Here is a 17,063-nt window from a genome sequence, read left to right on the forward strand (position 1 = left end):
ATCACGGCCGGTGCAACCTGATCCAGGTCACCAGGCTTGGGTCAATATAAATGAGACATCGAGCAAGGATAGCGAAGGCAGCATTCAGAATGGACGTGGGTCGGTTCTTTCCATCCAAACCGCTCTAGACTCGAGCTATCAGTCAGCCATGTCAGGAGCCTGGTAAACCTGGCGAGGGGAAAGGACAGGATCGGTATGGAGCTGGGAGACGACGCGCTAGCAGGAAAGTCAGCAGTGTTGCCGGAGACTTGGTGGAAAGGCATGCCCACTCAACGAAGCCGAGACTCACGGCCCTGTCCCGCAAATGGTCCCGGTTGGAAATTATACTCGTCATCCCAGCTTTCCTTCGCGGGCAGGAGAGGTGCCCACCGCTTCCAGGTGTCGTGCAGGGATTTTCTCAATCCAGCGACACGTAGGTGAAGTGAGGAGCCCTTGAGCCTGGGCTGCGGATGGCTCTGGGAATTGGACGAGAGTGTGATGTACATTTTGGTGGGTTCTGTTCCGATCGCAACGGTGGGTGGCATGCATCCCTGGTGGGTGGGCAACGGATTCTTATGTGGCAGCGACCGCGAGAGTAGGCCGAGGGAAGGCCGACTGTTGGCCGGTGCGGCGGCAGCTTCCCGGCGTACCGTGGTCATCTTGCGGCAGACATCCTGTAACTCTCTCTCTCCTGATGCCTTCAGGGGGGCTATTCCATATGTCTCCGACTCGAGGGATGACCCTGGTTCAACCAACGTGAGGCCTCTAGACCCCTCCGACTGTCGATCGCGATGACTGGCGAGAAGTGGAGAGCCGGTAGGCTAGCAGACACCACAGGATGAGGAACAAACAGCACGACTGAACCATGCCGAGCTAGACCCGGTTGGCTGACCGGGCCGAGCCATTCAGCGCCATTCAGCGCCATTCAGCGCCGCGATCGCCGTCCCAGGCTCGGACCCGACGGGGCATCCTCCGGCCTGGAAAAGGCTTCCGTTCTGGCCGCCGTTCGACTCCGTAGTTCCCTTGCTTATGCCTGTGATCGCAGAGACTGACTTCCATGACCGAGTCCGCACGCTGGTATCCCTTGCATGTCCAGTTGCCCTGAACTAGCGCCGCCGCGAACCAGACTTGCCCTCTGCCCTACGCCAAACCACTCTCGTTCCGTTTTTCATTTTTCAGTCGAGGAGCAGCCTCCACTGTGGCACGGATCCACGCGGTTTCACTCATATCGATGGTTGGGTGGGGAGCTCGGACTACTTCCAGCCACCAAGATCACTCGGGGATCGACCGTCCCTGTGGCTGAACCACGCCATGTCATGGCGCTGAAGCAACGGACGGCCCTTTTTGTAGGTGACAGATTTGCCACCGGTGGGCCGCCGATTCACTACCGATTGTTCCACTGTAGGTAATGCATTGTGTCTGTCTTCTCGGAGGGTTTTTGGGTATGAGGACCAATCTCCTCCGTCACCTGGTCCGGTAACCACGTGCGTGGTACCACACGTGCTGCTGATCACGAGGATCCCTTTCTCCTGGTTTCGCCGAATGACGGGCGGTGCTTGAGGGATTTTCACCTCCCCTTCCTCTCCTGCATGCGCTAATGCAGCCATGCTTATCAGCGAACAAAGCCTTGACTAGTAGTGCCCGCTCTGATCCAGATGGCCGATCACCCTTTAGTCCGCTGCATCGGGCTGTCTTATCTCCCTGCACTGCCCAGACTGACCCATCAATCTAATCTCCCAAGTCCCAACAAAACCGTTGATCCAACTCGTCTCATTCGCTACCCTAGTAGACGCTATGCCCTAACACACAAAACCACCAGGAAGCAGCCCTACAGCCGCGAAATGTCCTTCACCTTGGCGCCCAACATCCGCGCCAAGCGGGCATCCACCCGACCAAACATCTCCACCACCGCCTCGGTCAGCGGTGTCGGGATTTCTCCTAGCGTCTCCGCCACAGTCGCAACCCAAGTGCGTCTCTCCGACTCATCAAACACGCGATTCCACAGGTCTCGCGGCTGCACAAAATCCTCCTCATCCACCGGGATCTCATGCTGTCCCAGCACAAACGACGGGATGCGCTCGTGGTGGCGGACCTGAGCCGCAGTGGGCTTCACCACACCCGGGGAGAGCGAGCTACGCACGTAATTCGGATCCCCGCCGTAGTTTCTCGTCGTGGTCGCAAAGCCATCTCGCTCATACGGTGCATAGACCGGACAGATGGCCCGGTTGGGCGGAAGCTGGGTGTAATTCACCCCGAGACGGTACCGTTGCGCATCGGGGTAAGCAAACATCCGCGCTTGCAACACTATCAACAGATTAGCCTGAGCCATTCACCATCAAACTCCCCGCGGGGAAGCTCCAATGTAACTAGGGACCTACTCGGATCCGGCGTCATGGCGATCCCCGGGACCATATTCGACGGCGAAAACGCGGCCTGTTCAATCTCCGCAAAGTAATTCTCCGGCTATTCCCTAGTCAGCTCATATCATCCAACCCCATGCCAAATCTCCATGCATTAAACTCACATTCTGATTCAAGGTCATCCTTCCCACCTCGAGCAACGGAAACTCCCTCTGCGACCAAACCTTGGTAATATCAAACAGCCCGCGTCCAAACCTCTCCGCCCGCTCCGGTTCCATGACCTGCACGCACAGCTTCCACACCGGATACTCCCCGCGAGTAATCGCATCCCACAGATCCTGGGTATGGTAGTCGGCATTCGCCCCCGCTAATCGCGACGCCTCTGGCCCAGAGAAATGCGTGATAGGGCGAACCGGTCGGAAATGGAATTTACAGTATCGAAAGGATCCATCCTCGGCGACAAGTTTAAATGTGTGTACGCCGAACCCGGTCACGGCGCGGATAGAGGACGGGATGCCTCGGCTGCCGAAGAGGTGGAGGAGGGAGTGGACGCTTTCAGGTTGATTAGTGTGGAAGTCCCAGAACTAGATTCTCAATTAGATTTGGGGTTTATAGGGTATGAGATGAGAGAATACCATCGTCCAATCCGGCCGATTCGTCGCGGGATGGCGTTTATGGCTTCGATTTAAAGACGGGAAGCGAACGGGGTCCCGGACGAAGAAGACGGGCTTCACCACCTCATTAGCATACCTCCTAACCCTTCCTATCAACATAGGGGCACATACGATATGATTCCCCACAATATCATGATTCCCCTCCTCGGTAAAAAACTTGACCGAGAACCCCCGCACATCCCGCACCGTATCCGCGCTCCCTTTCTCGCCACCCGTGGTACTAAGCCGGAAAAGCACCTTTGTCTTTTTGCCAACACCGTTGAGGAATTTCGCGGCTGTCAGGGCGGATACGTCGTTGGTCACTTCGAATTCACCCCACGCGCCGGCGGCTTTGGCGTGGACGACACTGTTGAGGTTAGTTGTGTTGAGATTACTTGCCTGGGAAGGATGGATGGGGGGTACCGTTCAGGGATCCGTTCCCGGTTAAAGTGCGCGAGGGTTTCCAGGAGGAGAGTATCGCCTAGAGTGGTGTGGGCGCCGCCGCCGATGGTGGGGAGGGTGAGACTGATGGATGGGTCGGAGAGGGGTTGGCCTGTTGGTCAGATTGATGAGATTGAGGATGGAGGGAGGGACGGACCTTCTGCGAGGGTGTAGGTTGGTCGAGACATGATTCAACTATCAATATAATTGGATGGGACTTATGTCTTGGAAGTAAAAGTTGTATATATAGATATGTGGATACGGGTAACAATGTCAGCCAAGAAAATATACTAAGCACAGACATGACGAGCATCAGGGTTCCTTTATATCCCACATTCCCTCGATCTCGATTCCCCCCAGCAAAACTTCCCCAATTGAATATCCCCTCAAAAAGCCGAGCAAGATGCCTCATGAGGGGTATACAGGAATCCATTTCCGTGCTTCATGGCCAGCCGTCTGGTGTTCGCCGAGAGATGCCCGATCCCGGACCGAGCGATTCCCGGCCGCCGAACTTGGGCCTTGCTCCTTGCTTCTCCGCGTGTTTGACTTCTCCTCTCGCTTCCTCGCTTTCCTCGCTTCCCCTCAGCGCTTCTCCTCATCTCCAACTCGTCATTGCAAACAAAATAATGCTACTGCTGGCAATTTTTTTTGGTGACATGATGCATCAACAGGATAGTGGGATGATTAGCTTGACTGACTTGACGGTGGATGCAGTCAGTACCCGATTAACTATGTCGATCGCTGACAAGCATTAGCTATCCCGAGCAGCAGGGATGCAGCATCGGCATTCCGACCCCTCATGCGGGGACGATGCCCGCTGCATTTCTGCATTTCTGCATTTCTGCTGGGCTGAATCTAGTGCCCCCTCACGGCATCCGACACTAGCCCCCTCCGGCACCACTATCTCCCCAATAAGCCACATCGGCCACGACGCTAGTATACGGCCTTTGCTCGGATGTCGGCAACGCATCTATATCAACATCATTTAACGATGAATATAAATATGGCTGAGTCCACTGATATTCATCATCATCATCATCATCATCATCATCATCATCGCATCGCATCGCATTCAGCATCACTCATCTCTTCCTTCACTGAATCCCCATCATGGCGATGGTATCCAACGGCAACGAATACGACTTCATCGTCGTCGGCGGTGGCACCGCTGGTAACGCGGTGGCCGGTCGTCTCGCTGAGAACCCCGATGTCCGCGTCCTCGTCGTCGAGGCCGGTATCCCCAACCCCGACCAGATCGAGGAAATCACCACCCCCTCCAAGGCCTTCAACCTCCGTGGCAGCAAATACGACTGGGCCTACAAGACCACCATGATCAAGCGCGACGACTACGAGCGGGTCGAGAAGCCCAATACCCGTGGCAAGGCCCTCGGTGGCAGCTCCTGCGCCAACTACTTCACCTGGATCCCCGGATCCAAGCCCACCTTCGATGACTGGGAGGCATTCGGTGGACAGGACTGGACCTGGGATAACTGCGTGGACTACCTTCGCAAGTGCGCCACCTACCACGACGATGAGAAGCTCTACCCCGCGGAGCTGAGCAAGATCGGAACCGGTGGCCCCGTCCAGATCGCCCACGCCGACTTGGTCCCGGAGATGCAGCCTTTCCGCGATGCTCTCACGCAAGCGTGGGTCTCCAAGGGCGAGAAGCTGACCGAGGACATTTACTCCGGTGAAATGCGCGGTCTCACCCACTGCGTGGACACCATCTACCACGGCCAGCGCCAGGGGAGCTTCCTCTACCTCAAGGACAAGCCCAACGTGACTATCCTCTACGGCGTCCACTCCACGCAGCTGATCATCGACCCCGTCACCCGCGTCTGCTCCGGGGTCACCGTCGTCAGCGAGGCCTACAACACCGAGCTCAGCGTCTACGCCAGCCGCGAAGTCATTCTCTCCCAGGGTGTCTTCGAGACCCCCAAGCTGCTCATGCTGAGCGGTGTCGGTCCCGCCGCCGAACTAGCCAAGCACCACATCCAGCCCATCATCGACTCGCCCCACGTCGGCCAGCACCTGCTGGACCACCCCATCGTGCCCTTCGTCCTCCGCATCAAGGACGGCTACGGTCTGGAAGACCACATCCTCCGCCCGGGTCCCATCAACGACGCCGCCATCGCCCAATACAAAAAGGACAAAACCGGCCCCATCAGCTCCGGCCTCCTCGAACTCGTCGGCTTCCCGCGCATCGACCAACGCCTCGAGAAATACCCCGTCTACCGCGAAGCCAAAGCCGCCAACGGCGGTCTCGACCCCTTCGGCCCAGCCGGACAACCTCACTTCGAGCTCGACTTCGTGGGCATGTTCAGCACCGCCTTCCAATGGCACTACCCCATCCCGGAGGAAGGCAACCACATGACGGTGATCGTGGATCTGCTCCGGCCCCTTTCCGAAGGCGAAGTCACCCTCAACAGCGCCAATCCTCTGACCCAGCCCAATATCAACCTGAACTTCTTCGGCAACGACCTGGACATTCTGGCCATGCGCGAAGGCGTCCGCTGGACCTACGACGTCCTCACCACCGGCGCCGGATTCAAGGATATCGTGTTGGGCGAATATCCCTGGAAGATGCCCCTGCACTCGGACGAGGAGATGAAGCGGGCTGTTCTGGATCGTAGTCAGACTGGATTCCGTACGTTGCCACCATCCCCCCACCATTCCATCCCACAGAACTAACATGGTATGGTATAGACCCCTGCGGCACGGCGCGTCTCTCGAAGAGCATCCACCAAGGTGTAGTGGACTCGAAGCTGCGCGTGCACGGCATCCGCAACCTGCGTATTGCCGACGCGTCCATTATCCCGGTGATTCCGGACTGTCGGATCCAAAACTCGGTGTATATGATTGGCGAGAAGGTGAGCATATACCTTTCTTTCAAACAAAAACCTAAAGCATGGCTAATGAATGCAGGGCGCCGATCTCATCAAAGCGGATCACAAGGATCTGTACGAGTCGGAGAATATTCCGTACTTTGTGGCGAGTCGGTTGTAGGGATTATCGGGAATCTAATATAAAATAGGAGCTTTTATGATTTATTAGTTTATTGGTTTATGAGAATAAGGGATGTCTAATCGGAGGCGCTATGTGTTACGTATGATCGAAGCAAGGATCTTGATAAAAGTACAGCAGATCCCTACGCAGAGAAATTCCACTAGAAGGTCTTACCCATGAGAAAGTAAATAACCCGAGCCCAAGCCGAGATATCGGAATGATCCAAGAATAGATATCTCCAATCCTCCCAGGTATATGCTCACCAGCCACATGAATCAGCCACACCCCACAGGAATCAAAATCCGAACGCGGAATATCTCTCCCCTCTCCCTATGCACGGGACGGAGGCGGTGTGGTATTACCACCAGCACCGACTATCCCAAGCACGCACCAGATATCTATCCCCTTGGCATAATTCCAATCCTACATCCAATTCACATCCGTGACCTTATCTCCACACCAGGCAACAACAAAAAAAAACACACGAAGCGGTTTTCCCTAATCTTCAATGGTGCACAGTACATATCGATGGATATGAAAAACTGCATTGAATTGGTGGATGGGTTGGTTAAGCCGTAGAGGCTATTGTGCTTGGTTAGGGCTGAGATACTTAGATTATATAGTATATGATAGGATGGTCAGGAGGGTAATCTGAGGTTGTGATAATATAAATAAGCGAGAGATGTATATCCTATTGTGTGGTCTTTTGACATCGAGGTTTCTTTGGGGGGATTTTTACATATACATATTGAAGTTTTAGTCGTTGATGAGTGTTTGGGAAAATAGCTCAGGACTGGGGAGTGAGAATGAGGATAGATGGGAAATGAGACACAGGGGTATCTGCCGGTGATGGCTTCGAGGGCAAGGTTGCTGCTTCCTGGCTGGGAGGCAATCCGCGAATAAGCAGTAGATGTGGCAGGGCGTCATATTGCGGATTATTGTCCAGCAGGATCTCTAGAGTATCGGAACTCTAATGTTACGGATTGCTGCGGCGATGGCTTCTAAAGTGATTGCCACTTACTTTTGCTGCCTTTGCGATACAACAGCGCAGCATGGCATAGTACAGATTTGCGGAATCTAATGTCCAAGGCAAAGTACTTCAAAGAGATCTATCGAATCCTGAGTAGCCTCTAGCAAATGAAGTACAAAGTGTCGGAAAACAGGAGACACTAAACCAAGAAAGGAAAATACTAATCCTAATTAGGTCTAGTATCTTCTGAATACAATTAACTTTACTAGTCAAAGGGAAGGATTCAATAAAAGTTTCCTAAATAGGAAAAAAAGTGATCGAACTTGATCAAAGAATTAATTCTCAGTTAAATCGCTTGAATCGCTTGAATCACTTGAATAAGAATGAAGTGAATGAACAAAGATTGAGACCATATTTATGTTCATTCACCTGTTAGGCTGAATAATCATGAATCAGGCCTAGATCAGTGTGATAGGATCTACTTGTCAGGGTAGAAGGCCTGTCGACTAGGTAAGGAACTGGCCACTGAACATGTAGGATTTCGCTGGTAATAACAAAGGTAGCCTATATCCACAAGATAGACTGATCATTGAAGGATCAGTAGTCTAATACTAAGAAGCGTTACCTTATAAAAGGTAAGGAGATCCCGAACTATCACTGATAATCTTATGACTTCCATGACCATCCCAGCACGTTACCCCGAGGACCCAGACCACACTGGCTGGACTACTATAGGATCAGAACATCAGTCGGGCCGCTGCCAATAAGATAAGGCCTTAATCTGGACCGTTCTATCACAATTAGGATGCTTTGAAATTAAAGTCATGAAATCATTGGAACACGAAGTAAAATAGGGTAATTGTCACAGTGCCTGCCTGCCTGTGTCACGGTGCCTGCCTGCCTGCCTACCTGAACCTGTGTGGTTGCCTGAATCCTGCCTGAATCCTGTTCCTGAATACCCTTATCTAGCGTGCGCAGTGTAAAGCCATTGGCTTTACATCCTAGTCCTTTTGCTGATAGTGTAGCGGGAAGTACCTGGAATGTGCACCCAGTATGCCCCGTGACAGTAATGTAATATTAAAGTAGGATAAAACAAGTTTTTTTAGTGAATGTGATCATAAAATACAAATAAATGAAGAAATAATGATTTCATATAAGCAGGCAAACACGACTATTCACTTGGTTGGCTGGGAAACCAGCCTGTAAAAGTCAAATTATCGGAGATGGCCGATTCCTGCGGAGATGACCGATTGGCGGTTTGATTAGCCAGTTGGCTTGCTGAATTTGGCCAGTTGATGAATTGGGAAATTCCAGCTGATACAAAGGATGCAGCAGAAGAATCCCCCGCTGGATTCAGATACGCGTTGCCTTTCAGTCATTCACTGGAGGCTTTGTCCAATTCGTAGGCGGAACATCGAGCCAGGTTTGACAAGGTTTGTTTCAGTGGCTTTGACAGGCTGACTAGAAAAAGATGATGTAGGTAACAAGGCTGGGCAGTCCCGATTCATCAACGATCAAAAAAAAAAACAAGGCTATCATGTCGATCTGTGCAGTATCACGTAGGCTTATGACGGATCAACTGCAGCAAGGTTAACCCAGAACACAGGTGGTAAGATGTACAGTCCATGGGTCTACTGGCCAGGTGGAATCCATGTGCACGAAACCGGATTGACAGCTCAGACATCCATGGAATGCCAAACCATAACAACGCGGCCAATAAGATGCCCATCTGGAACCCAAATTCTAATCGAAATAACCTTCCATGACAGCCCTCAGGTTCGATCTGGGCACAGCAACTAAATCCCGGCTGTTCCATGATTCCGACTCCCACCCATGGTTCCAGCAGCATCCTGACGCATATCGCATCAAGTTCTCGCTGAAGTAACCAGGCAACCTACCTACTGTATCGGCCGCCATGTGCTGAAGCATATCTCAGGAGTATGCTGCCGGTAACATTCCGAAAAATAATCGCGCTCTACCTCAACCTTGGAGCGCCAGGATCTGTGCGTATTTGCAGCATCCTGAGAGGCTGGAAGTCATTCCAGACAGGTGACGATGGCTTGGCTGATGAGGCCGTCACGATGCGCGCATTTGATCGACAAGATGACTCTGAAATCTGGACCGCAACGAGGTTGCTTCAGACATAAATATCGCCAGATCTGACACGGCGTCGAGCCAATGTATCGTCTCATCTTGAACAACTACACGCTTCTGGTATACGAACATGGACCATCACTTTTCTCATCACGTATCCAATACCCCGGATGACATCGCCATCGACGATGAATCGCGACAATGGTCATACGCGGATCTCGATCACGAGGTCCAGCAAGTCGCGGACTGTCTCAAGGGGTTGCAGCTGCCTGCTGAAGAACCCATCTGTATCCTGGAAGCCGTGGGCAATGCAACCATCATTGCCCAACTCGCCGTCATCCGCACCGGGCTGACATGTGTGCCCCTTGAACCATCCATACCCACCCTGCGCTTGAAGACCCTGTTGAAAGATATCGGGGGTCGATACATCCTCTCGAATCAGTCGCCGGATATCGGGGACGACATGACCATCATCCCAATCAGTGGCGAACATAACCCCAAGTCCATCCCCAAAGAAAAGTCCAACGGCGTCAACGGGACCCAGGTCGACGGGTCCAAGGAAACTCAGGGCTATCGCAGCCATATCCTCTACACGTCCGGCTCCAGCGGCAAACCCAAGGCGGTGCAGATTACAGAAACTAGTATCCTCCACATGGCCTTCGAAACGTTTGTGGCGCCGCTTGAGTCATCCGACCGCGTGGCCGTCATCAACAATCCTGGCTTTGATATCTCCCTCTTTGAGATCTTCGTCCCTTTGGTGGCAGGGGCTACCCTGGTCATCGTCCCCCGGGATATCATCATGGATCCGTTTGATGCGAGGGATTTTATCGCGCGCAAGAACATTTCCATCATGATTCTCACTGCTCAACTCTTTTCCATCATCGCACAGGTCTCCCCTGACGCCTTTGCGGGAGTGAGACATGTACTCACGGCCGGGGAAGTCGCCAATCCATCCAGCATGAAGGCCGTCCTGGAATCCAGCCACCCCCCTCAGCATGTATGGAACACCTATGGCCCTACGGAAACCACCACCCTCTCGACCATGCACGAAGTGACCCATAAAGATCTTGACTACGACAACATCAGCATTGGCAAACCGTTCGGCGATACACTGCTTCACCTGTATGACGAACAGTCCAACCGCATCACCAAGCCCGACACCGTCGGAGAGATCCTCCTGGGCGGATCCGGTCTGACCCCCGGGTATATCGGCCGTCCCAAGGAAAACGAGGAGCGATTCTTCACCGACAACGACGGCAATCGGCTGTATCGCACCGGCGACTTTGCCCGCTGGCGCTCGGATGCCCCCGACCTGCTCGAGTTCATGGGCCGGGCTGATCTCCAAGTCAAGCAGGGCGGGTTCCGCGTCGAACTGGGCGAGATCGAACAGGTCTTCCTGTCCAGCACCTGGCTCGTAGGGGCCGTCGTGGTCCAAATCCAGCCGGACACCCCCGACGACGAGGCCTTCCTCGTGGCGTTCCTCATCCCCGCCGTTTCCAACAGCGTCGGACCGCGAGAGATGACGGAATACATCCAGCCCCGAGTTCCAGGCTATGCCATCCCGCGCGACATTGTCTTCTGCTCGAAATACCCCATGACGGACCACGGCAAGGTGGATCGCAAAGGCCTCGCTCAACAATATCGCGACCAACATCCTCAATCGGATACTCCATCCGACACCTCCAGGGATACCACCACCACCCTCAAATCCATCTGGACCTCTATTCTCGGGGTATCCAAGATCTCCGACTCGGACGACTTCTTCACCACCCACCGCGGTTCCTCTCTCCAAGCCGCCGCACTCATCTCCAAGATCCAAAAACAACTCGGCAAAACCCTCTCCATGCGCTCCCTCTACGAACACCCCCGTCTCTCCGACCTCGTCGCCTGCCTGGACCAATACACCGAAGGCGGCAACGCGCCAGATGACCGCTCGCAATGGCTCTCTGACGCCCACATCGCCGACGACCTCCACGCCGTCCCGGACTGGCAATCCCCCGACGAAGGCCGGATCTTCCTGACCGGCGCCACCGGCTTCGTGGGCGCGCACTTCCTCAACCGATTCCTCCAAATGCCCACCATCAAAGAAGTCGTCTGTCTCACGCGGGGCAAATCCGGCCAACCCTCAAGCGAACGGGTCCAATCCGTCCTCCAACGCTACGACCTCTGGACTACCTCCGCCCCTAACATCAACAAACTCACCGTCCTCACCGGCGACATCACTATCCCGCACTTCGGCCTCGCCCCCGACACCTTCACCTGGCTCACCAACTGGGCCAGCATCGTCTTCCACCTCGCCGCCAAAGTCAACTTCTGCGAGCCCTACGCCGCCCACTACGACGCCAACGTCCTCGGCACGCGCCACACCCTCGAAGTCGCCACCACGGGCCGGCGCAAAGCCTTCATCCACATGTCGAGCATCGACGCCTGGGGCCCGACGGGCCTCGTCCTCGGCACGAAACGCCTCCTCGAAGACGAGCCTCTCGACCCACACCTCGGCGGCCTCCCCTACGACATCGGCTACGCCGCCAGCAAATGGGTCACGGAAAAAATGGTCCGGTCCGCCCGCTCCCGCGGCCTCGCCACGATGATCTTCCGCCCGGGGTTCATCATCGGGGACTCGCAAACGGGGTGCGGCAACCCAGACGACTTCTTCGCGCGCTTCATCATGGGAAGCATCATGCTGGGGGCCTTCCCACACCTCCCGAACCAACGCCTCGAATACGTCACCGTCGACTACGTCTGCGCCGCAACCCTGCACATCGCCTCGCAGAACACCAACCTCGGCCGCTCCTACAGCCTGGTGGCCCCGGACCCTGAGGACTCCGTAACCATCGACGCCACGCACGACGTGATCAACAAGGCCGGGTATCCCGTGAAAATGATCCCCTACTGGGACTGGGTGCGGATGTTACAGGAGGAAGCAACGCCCGAGAATCCACTGCAGGCGGTGATGCCGTTACTGCAGGAGCCGGTGCTGGGACGATTTTCGCGGTTCGAGACGAGTCGGAACACGCCGCATTATGATGCGCGGAATGCGGTAGAGGCGTTGAGGGGGGCGGAGGGGGTGGGGTATGTCCGGTTTGATGAGGGGTTATTGAGGCGGTTTGTGGGGTTTTGGGAGGGGAAGGGGTTTTATCAGTTATAGGGGGGGTGCTTGGTTGTGTTTATGAGGTGGGTGTGAAGTAGATGATAAGACTAGAATTCAGTATTGAACTGATATTCTGTTGGTGTGAGATCGGGATCCAGAGTACGGGCGGAATTAGGGTTCTGGTGGTGTCTGATGTAGCCCTAACCATGCGGCCTTCCAAGTCCTGAGTTTAAATTACCTTTATGGTCTCCCACGCAGGTAAATAAAATAAACATCAAACGTATTAATCGAATACTATCTCAATATTAAACCAAGTGCAGTATTAATCAGGGGCTTATTTATTCACCTGAAGCAGCTGGAATACTGTACAGCCTAGAGTACACAATCAGAGGTAAGAGAATATACCTCAATTCCCATAGTAATACTATCAGATCAACAATATACATAACCAGATTCATATTCTCCCTTCCAATGAGATGTTGCACATGTTGGGTAAGGGGAATCAATGGACGATAAGTGGCCATCGGGCAATATTTGGGTGTTGATCTTGCAAGCTCTAGAATGCCTCACGAGTCTCTGAGTGCTCAGTGCTACAAGGTTGTTGATATGGAGTACAATTCAATTTATGATAAAGTGTTTAATGATCGAGTCAGATTCATAAAGTGTCTTGAACAACACGGAACTTCAGCCTTAGGTAGAGTGGGTCAGACAGTAACCTGAACCATAATGGACTTGTTAGCAACTCTACCTTATATGATTATAAAATAAATATCCCCAAGCCTAATTCCATACTAGAATTACATTTACCTCTAGCCTTGACTAAGTACCTCACACTTCACATATCACCAATCTGAAAGTATCTTTTATATCTCGTGAATAAGATATCACTGATTGGGATCTCCGTCTCCACTACCTTGAGCAAGGTGCAATTAGCAGCATCCACAAACAGGAATCCGAAACGAACAAAGTCTACCATATGAATGTTTCACCTATTAATTGATCAAAGGAAATGAAGTTAATCTTCCTGAGATAAAGGTAACTAGTACATAAAGAAATGTCTACTTTGGAAGATAATTACTGGCGTAATCATTCCTAATTTAGAAAACTATCGCATCTAACTTAATCCCACAGAGTAAAAATATACATATAAATATTATGAGGTATCCCAATTACCTCCCGAAGCTAATAGCCACTTCTCGCTGTAGCCATTCCATATTCGCATTACACTAATCTTCTAATTCACACTCTGAGATAATACTCTAATGATAAATAACCACTTTGAACGTGACAGACATTCGTTGTAATGAAGTGTCTTCAGAGAGATATCTATCTATAATGTCTTAATCTAAGCATGACAGTCTAGTAAGGATCAGATAAATACCCGAATACCATGATCCAGAACCTTGACCAGGATTCAGAGGAATGGAATAACCGAATGCTGAACGCTGTGCTGAAATAATACCACCCTAGCACAGGAACAGATTCTGCGACGGTATACCTTTCACGGCACGTGGAGGATCACATTGTCATGGGTGTTCGGTCAGGTGGTCTTTGTCAAGGTCCGGCTAGCCTGGGGGTTGATCTCACTGTGGCCCGGTTTTGACGGGTCGGTTTGTATCTGGGGTATGGATGGTAGGATATTTGGTTGGGGGGGGTTCTTTGTTTGGATTTACCAATATCATGGTTCTGTCTGCTGTCTGCTGTCCAGGTGTAATTTGAAATATATAGTCTATGATGGGGAGGAAAGATTAATATCATGTATCTAACCTTGAATGAATCTCACTTAATGATTTGACATTGAATCGAACCCAATGTATCTACGCATCTACAACGCCAATCCTGCAACCACCAACCCACCCAAAACCATCGTGACCACCACACACCGACGATAAAACCCGACCGGGGGAGTCCCCAGCAGCACCTCCCGTTGCACCTCCGACGTGGGCAGGGCCACGCCCGACTGCGACCGTGTCAGTCCATCTTTGCGCTCTCGATACTGAGGCGGGTTCAGGAGGTAGGCGATGGGCGCCCAGTAACTGAGCACGGAGAGATAGCAGATGTGCAGCATCGGGGGCCAGGCCACGGTGGTGAGCAAGCGCAGGAGGCGATCCGGGGTCGGGGTGGCGAGGCCGGCGCGGACGGCCAGCAGCATGGAGCCAAGGGTCGCGATCAGCAGGACGATGCTGTAGGCGATGCCGTTGTGCCAGAGGTTGTGGTAGAGCTTCTGGAGGGAGGACGGGGTCGCGCGGCGGTTCCAGGAGTTGGCACTGCTTCCGGTCACGAAGGAGCCCTTGGGGCGGCTGGCGAGGAGATGGAACCGGAGGACGGCGTGGAGATGGGCTAGATAAGGTTAGCGTTGAGTACATGGATGGTGAAATGATGCTGCGTGAACCCAGATGTAGGAACTGTGCCAGGGCCAACGAAAGCACAACAGAACAGAGCAACAACACAACGGGTATAGAGCAGAAACAGTACGATAAGGAGAGAGAAGCGAGAATTACCTCCGGCCAGCCAGGTATTCTCCAAGCGAGCAAATGGCGCACTTTCGAACCCGGTGTGTGCACTTTGCAAAAGGTCATACGCCCAGGTCAAAGCGACGTGGAGGACAGCCAGGAAAAACTGGGTTCTGGCCAACCGCGGCGCAGCGTCCGGGATCAGCGGGCCCGACACCAAAAGCAATGGGACCGCCCCAAACGCAACCAGACAGCCCGCGACCCCCGCCAGGATCGAAAGTCCATTCCAGGCAATCGACCACTGCAGCGGACGGGGAAGAGTCCGGTTGGTGGGCGAAAAAAGGGCCCGAAGTTGTTGGGAATGCCCAATGTTCCAGCGGTTGCGTTGGGCGATGTGTCCATCGAGAGACGTCGGAACCAGCCCGTATTGCAACGGCTCTTGAATTTGGATGGTGCGTTGACCCAGACCCTGCAGCACGAGCGAGAGCTGCCAGTCCTCGGAAAAGGAATACGTGGGATAGCCGCCCGCATCGATGATGGCTTGTCGCCGGAACACGGCCCCCGAGCCTGCATCCCGGGCCACGCCACGACGATCGAGCTCCGCGTTCTCACAGCTGTAGAAGTGGAGGCGGGACTGGGACAGGGGGTCTCCCGCGGGCAGGTTGTAAAAGTACTGCCGGGTGGTCAGTAACGCAGTGTCCGGGTTGCGAAGTAAATGGGGCAGCGTGGCGCGCAGGAAATCCGGCATCGGAATGGAGTCGGCATCGAAAATGACGCAAAACTCGGGCTGCACCTTGTCCTGGAGGGAGAAAAGGGCGTAATTGAGGTTGCCCGCCTTGGCAAAGACCTTGCCGGATTGCTTCCCCCGGGTGTGGTAGAAAAGGTGAGGCAGATCGAGGCGCAGCGCCGCCACGGCGGCCTCCAAGGCGCTGGAGGCCCCATCATCCATCACCAGGACGCGGAACTTGGCGATGGGATAATCCATCCGACACGCGGCTCGCACGGTGTCGAGAATGACGTCCACCGGCTCGCCGCAGCAGGGCACGAGTACATCGACCTGGGGCAGCTGGTCGGTGCCGTGCAAACGCAGTCGCGGACGGGGCTGGCTGCGCGACGCGGGGCCCGCGGACAGGGTGAGCCGCTGATCACGACGCAACACGTCTATGGTGGTTAGCTTAGAAACTTGTTGGTGTTGGGAGGTGGCGCTGCATACCCGCGACAATGGCTTCAACCAACAAGGTTCCCCAGATGCGCCAATTCTGTTCCACGGAGGAGAAGCACAGAACGAGGCGGACGACCAAATACAGGTTGAAGGTCCATCCTGCGGCCGCAGCGACATAATACAGCAGGCTTCGATGTCGTTGGGCCGAGACGATGCGTTGATCGGGAGGGAGCTCCTGGATGGTGTACATCTTGCGGATGAACCCGGGGAGAGACCGTGGCTGGCTGATCGTTTGGTTTTGGACGGATTTCACCACACCACCAAGGATAGCTGCTCACGAGAAAGCAGCCGGGGAGAAAGGGCTGGCATTCCTGATGAATGCTGGGAAGTCCAACATTGTGCGGTACCCCCTTTTACGGCCGGGTTCTAGAATTTACCACGGGGATCCACTAATTGCCTCATTGGGATGGCGGAGGGTCTGGACTGGCCGATGCTGAGGCTGCCATGATATTATTAGATGCTCTATGCATTAAGATTGCAATTTATCTGGATGAAGATAATTCCTAGTAGTATTTATAGTCTCATCATGATGGATGCTTAACCCCGTGCACTGAGCGGGTGCCACCAGCCTGTCGCAGTAAGAGTATCTATCCCTGGTTCTTTCCCGACAGTCCCAATGCGGACAGTCAGTTCCGGCTTCCCCGGAGCGTCATCCAATCACGGACCCCCCTCTGACCGCTCTGCTGTCTGCCAGTTTCCGGCCCGGCCTGGCTGGGTGCCGCGGATGCAGAATGCTGATCAGCGTCAGTGACACTGTGTCAGACCTGGGATCCCTGCAGAGATCGTCTCGGAGA

The 17,063-nt window shown here is 53.8% G+C and overlaps 5 protein-coding genes across 5 annotated transcripts; 2 read left to right on the top strand and 3 right to left on the bottom strand.

Annotated features, from left to right (window-relative positions):
• On the bottom strand, positions 1 to 852 carry BO80DRAFT_108197 (uncharacterized protein). The gene is made up of 3 exons (XM_025713387.1): positions 275 to 852; positions 187 to 216; positions 1 to 106 (listed from the first exon to the last, which is right to left on the bottom strand). Coding segments are annotated over exons 1-3 (396 nt in total). The 5' UTR covers positions 639 to 852; the 3' UTR covers positions 1 to 104.
• An 887-nt stretch (positions 853 to 1,739) lies between these two features.
• BO80DRAFT_425920 (catalase) lies at positions 1,740 to 3,715 on the bottom strand. Its single transcript, XM_025719637.1, has 7 exons — positions 3,591 to 3,715; positions 3,416 to 3,545; positions 3,125 to 3,359; positions 2,975 to 3,067; positions 2,504 to 2,923; positions 2,358 to 2,442; positions 1,740 to 2,283 (listed from the first exon to the last, which is right to left on the bottom strand). The coding sequence occupies exons 1-7, from the start codon at positions 3,619 to 3,621 to the stop codon at positions 1,808 to 1,810; spliced, it is 1,470 nt and encodes a 489-aa protein (XP_025574452.1). The 5' UTR covers positions 3,622 to 3,715; the 3' UTR covers positions 1,740 to 1,807.
• Positions 3,716 to 4,462: 747 nt separating this feature from the next.
• On the top strand, positions 4,463 to 6,620 carry BO80DRAFT_425921 (GMC family oxidoreductase). The gene is made up of 3 exons (XM_025719638.1): positions 4,463 to 6,080; positions 6,140 to 6,303; positions 6,359 to 6,620. The coding sequence occupies exons 1-3, from the start codon at positions 4,544 to 4,546 to the stop codon at positions 6,437 to 6,439; spliced, it is 1,782 nt and encodes a 593-aa protein (XP_025574453.1). The 5' UTR covers positions 4,463 to 4,543; the 3' UTR covers positions 6,440 to 6,620.
• A 3,013-nt stretch (positions 6,621 to 9,633) lies between these two features.
• BO80DRAFT_502758 (non-ribosomal peptide synthetase) lies at positions 9,634 to 13,069 on the top strand (the record flags this gene model as incomplete). The annotated part of the gene is made up of 3 exons (XM_025724341.1): positions 9,634 to 12,575; positions 12,915 to 12,985; positions 13,047 to 13,069. The coding sequence occupies 3 exons, from the start codon at positions 9,634 to 9,636 to the stop codon at positions 13,067 to 13,069; spliced, it is 3,036 nt and encodes a 1,011-aa protein (XP_025574454.1).
• Positions 13,070 to 14,291: 1,222 nt separating this feature from the next.
• On the bottom strand, positions 14,292 to 16,581 carry BO80DRAFT_425922 (glycosyltransferase family 2 protein). Its single transcript, XM_025719639.1, has 3 exons — positions 16,261 to 16,581; positions 15,096 to 16,208; positions 14,292 to 14,934 (listed from the first exon to the last, which is right to left on the bottom strand). The coding sequence occupies exons 1-3, from the start codon at positions 16,457 to 16,459 to the stop codon at positions 14,420 to 14,422; spliced, it is 1,827 nt and encodes a 608-aa protein (XP_025574455.1). The 5' UTR covers positions 16,460 to 16,581; the 3' UTR covers positions 14,292 to 14,419.
• Between the last annotated feature and the right edge of the window lie 482 nt (positions 16,582 to 17,063).

This window comes from Aspergillus ibericus (genome assembly GCF_003184845.1).
Source record: "Aspergillus ibericus CBS 121593 unplaced genomic scaffold BO80scaffold_24, whole genome shotgun sequence".
Lineage (NCBI taxonomy): Eukaryota > Fungi > Ascomycota > Eurotiomycetes > Eurotiales > Aspergillaceae > Aspergillus > Aspergillus ibericus.

Coding starts and splice junctions, on each gene's coding strand:
- BO80DRAFT_108197 (XM_025713387.1), bottom strand. CDS start 638: ATGACCACGGTACGCCGGGAAGCTGCCGCCGCACCGGCCAACAGTCGG. Junction 217..274: donor GGGCCGTGAGTCTCGGCTTC/GTTGAGTGGGCA, acceptor CTTTCCTGCTAG/CGCGTCGTCTCCCAGCTCCA.
- BO80DRAFT_425920 (XM_025719637.1), bottom strand. CDS start 3,621: ATGTCTCGACCAACCTACACCCTCGCAGAAG. Junction 3,546..3,590: donor AACCTACACCCTCGCAGAAG/GTCCGTCCCTCC, acceptor TCTGACCAACAG/GCCAACCCCTCTCCGACCCA. Junction 2,924..2,974: donor ATCGGCCGGATTGGACGATG/GTATTCTCTCAT, acceptor TTGAGAATCTAG/TTCTGGGACTTCCACACTAA.
- BO80DRAFT_425921 (XM_025719638.1), top strand. CDS start 4,544: ATGGCGATGGTATCCAACGGCAACGAATACGACTTCATCGTCGTCGGC. Junction 6,081..6,139: donor TCGTAGTCAGACTGGATTCC/GTACGTTGCCAC, acceptor GGTATGGTATAG/ACCCCTGCGGCACGGCGCGT. Junction 6,304..6,358: donor TGTATATGATTGGCGAGAAG/GTGAGCATATAC, acceptor TAATGAATGCAG/GGCGCCGATCTCATCAAAGC.
- BO80DRAFT_425922 (XM_025719639.1), bottom strand. CDS start 16,459: ATGTACACCATCCAGGAGCTCCCTCCCGATCAACGCATCGTCTCGGCC. Junction 16,209..16,260: donor GGTTGAAGCCATTGTCGCGG/GTATGCAGCGCC, acceptor TAACCACCATAG/ACGTGTTGCGTCGTGATCAG. Junction 14,935..15,095: donor GAATACCTGGCTGGCCGGAG/GTAATTCTCGCT, acceptor AACCTTATCTAG/CCCATCTCCACGCCGTCCTC.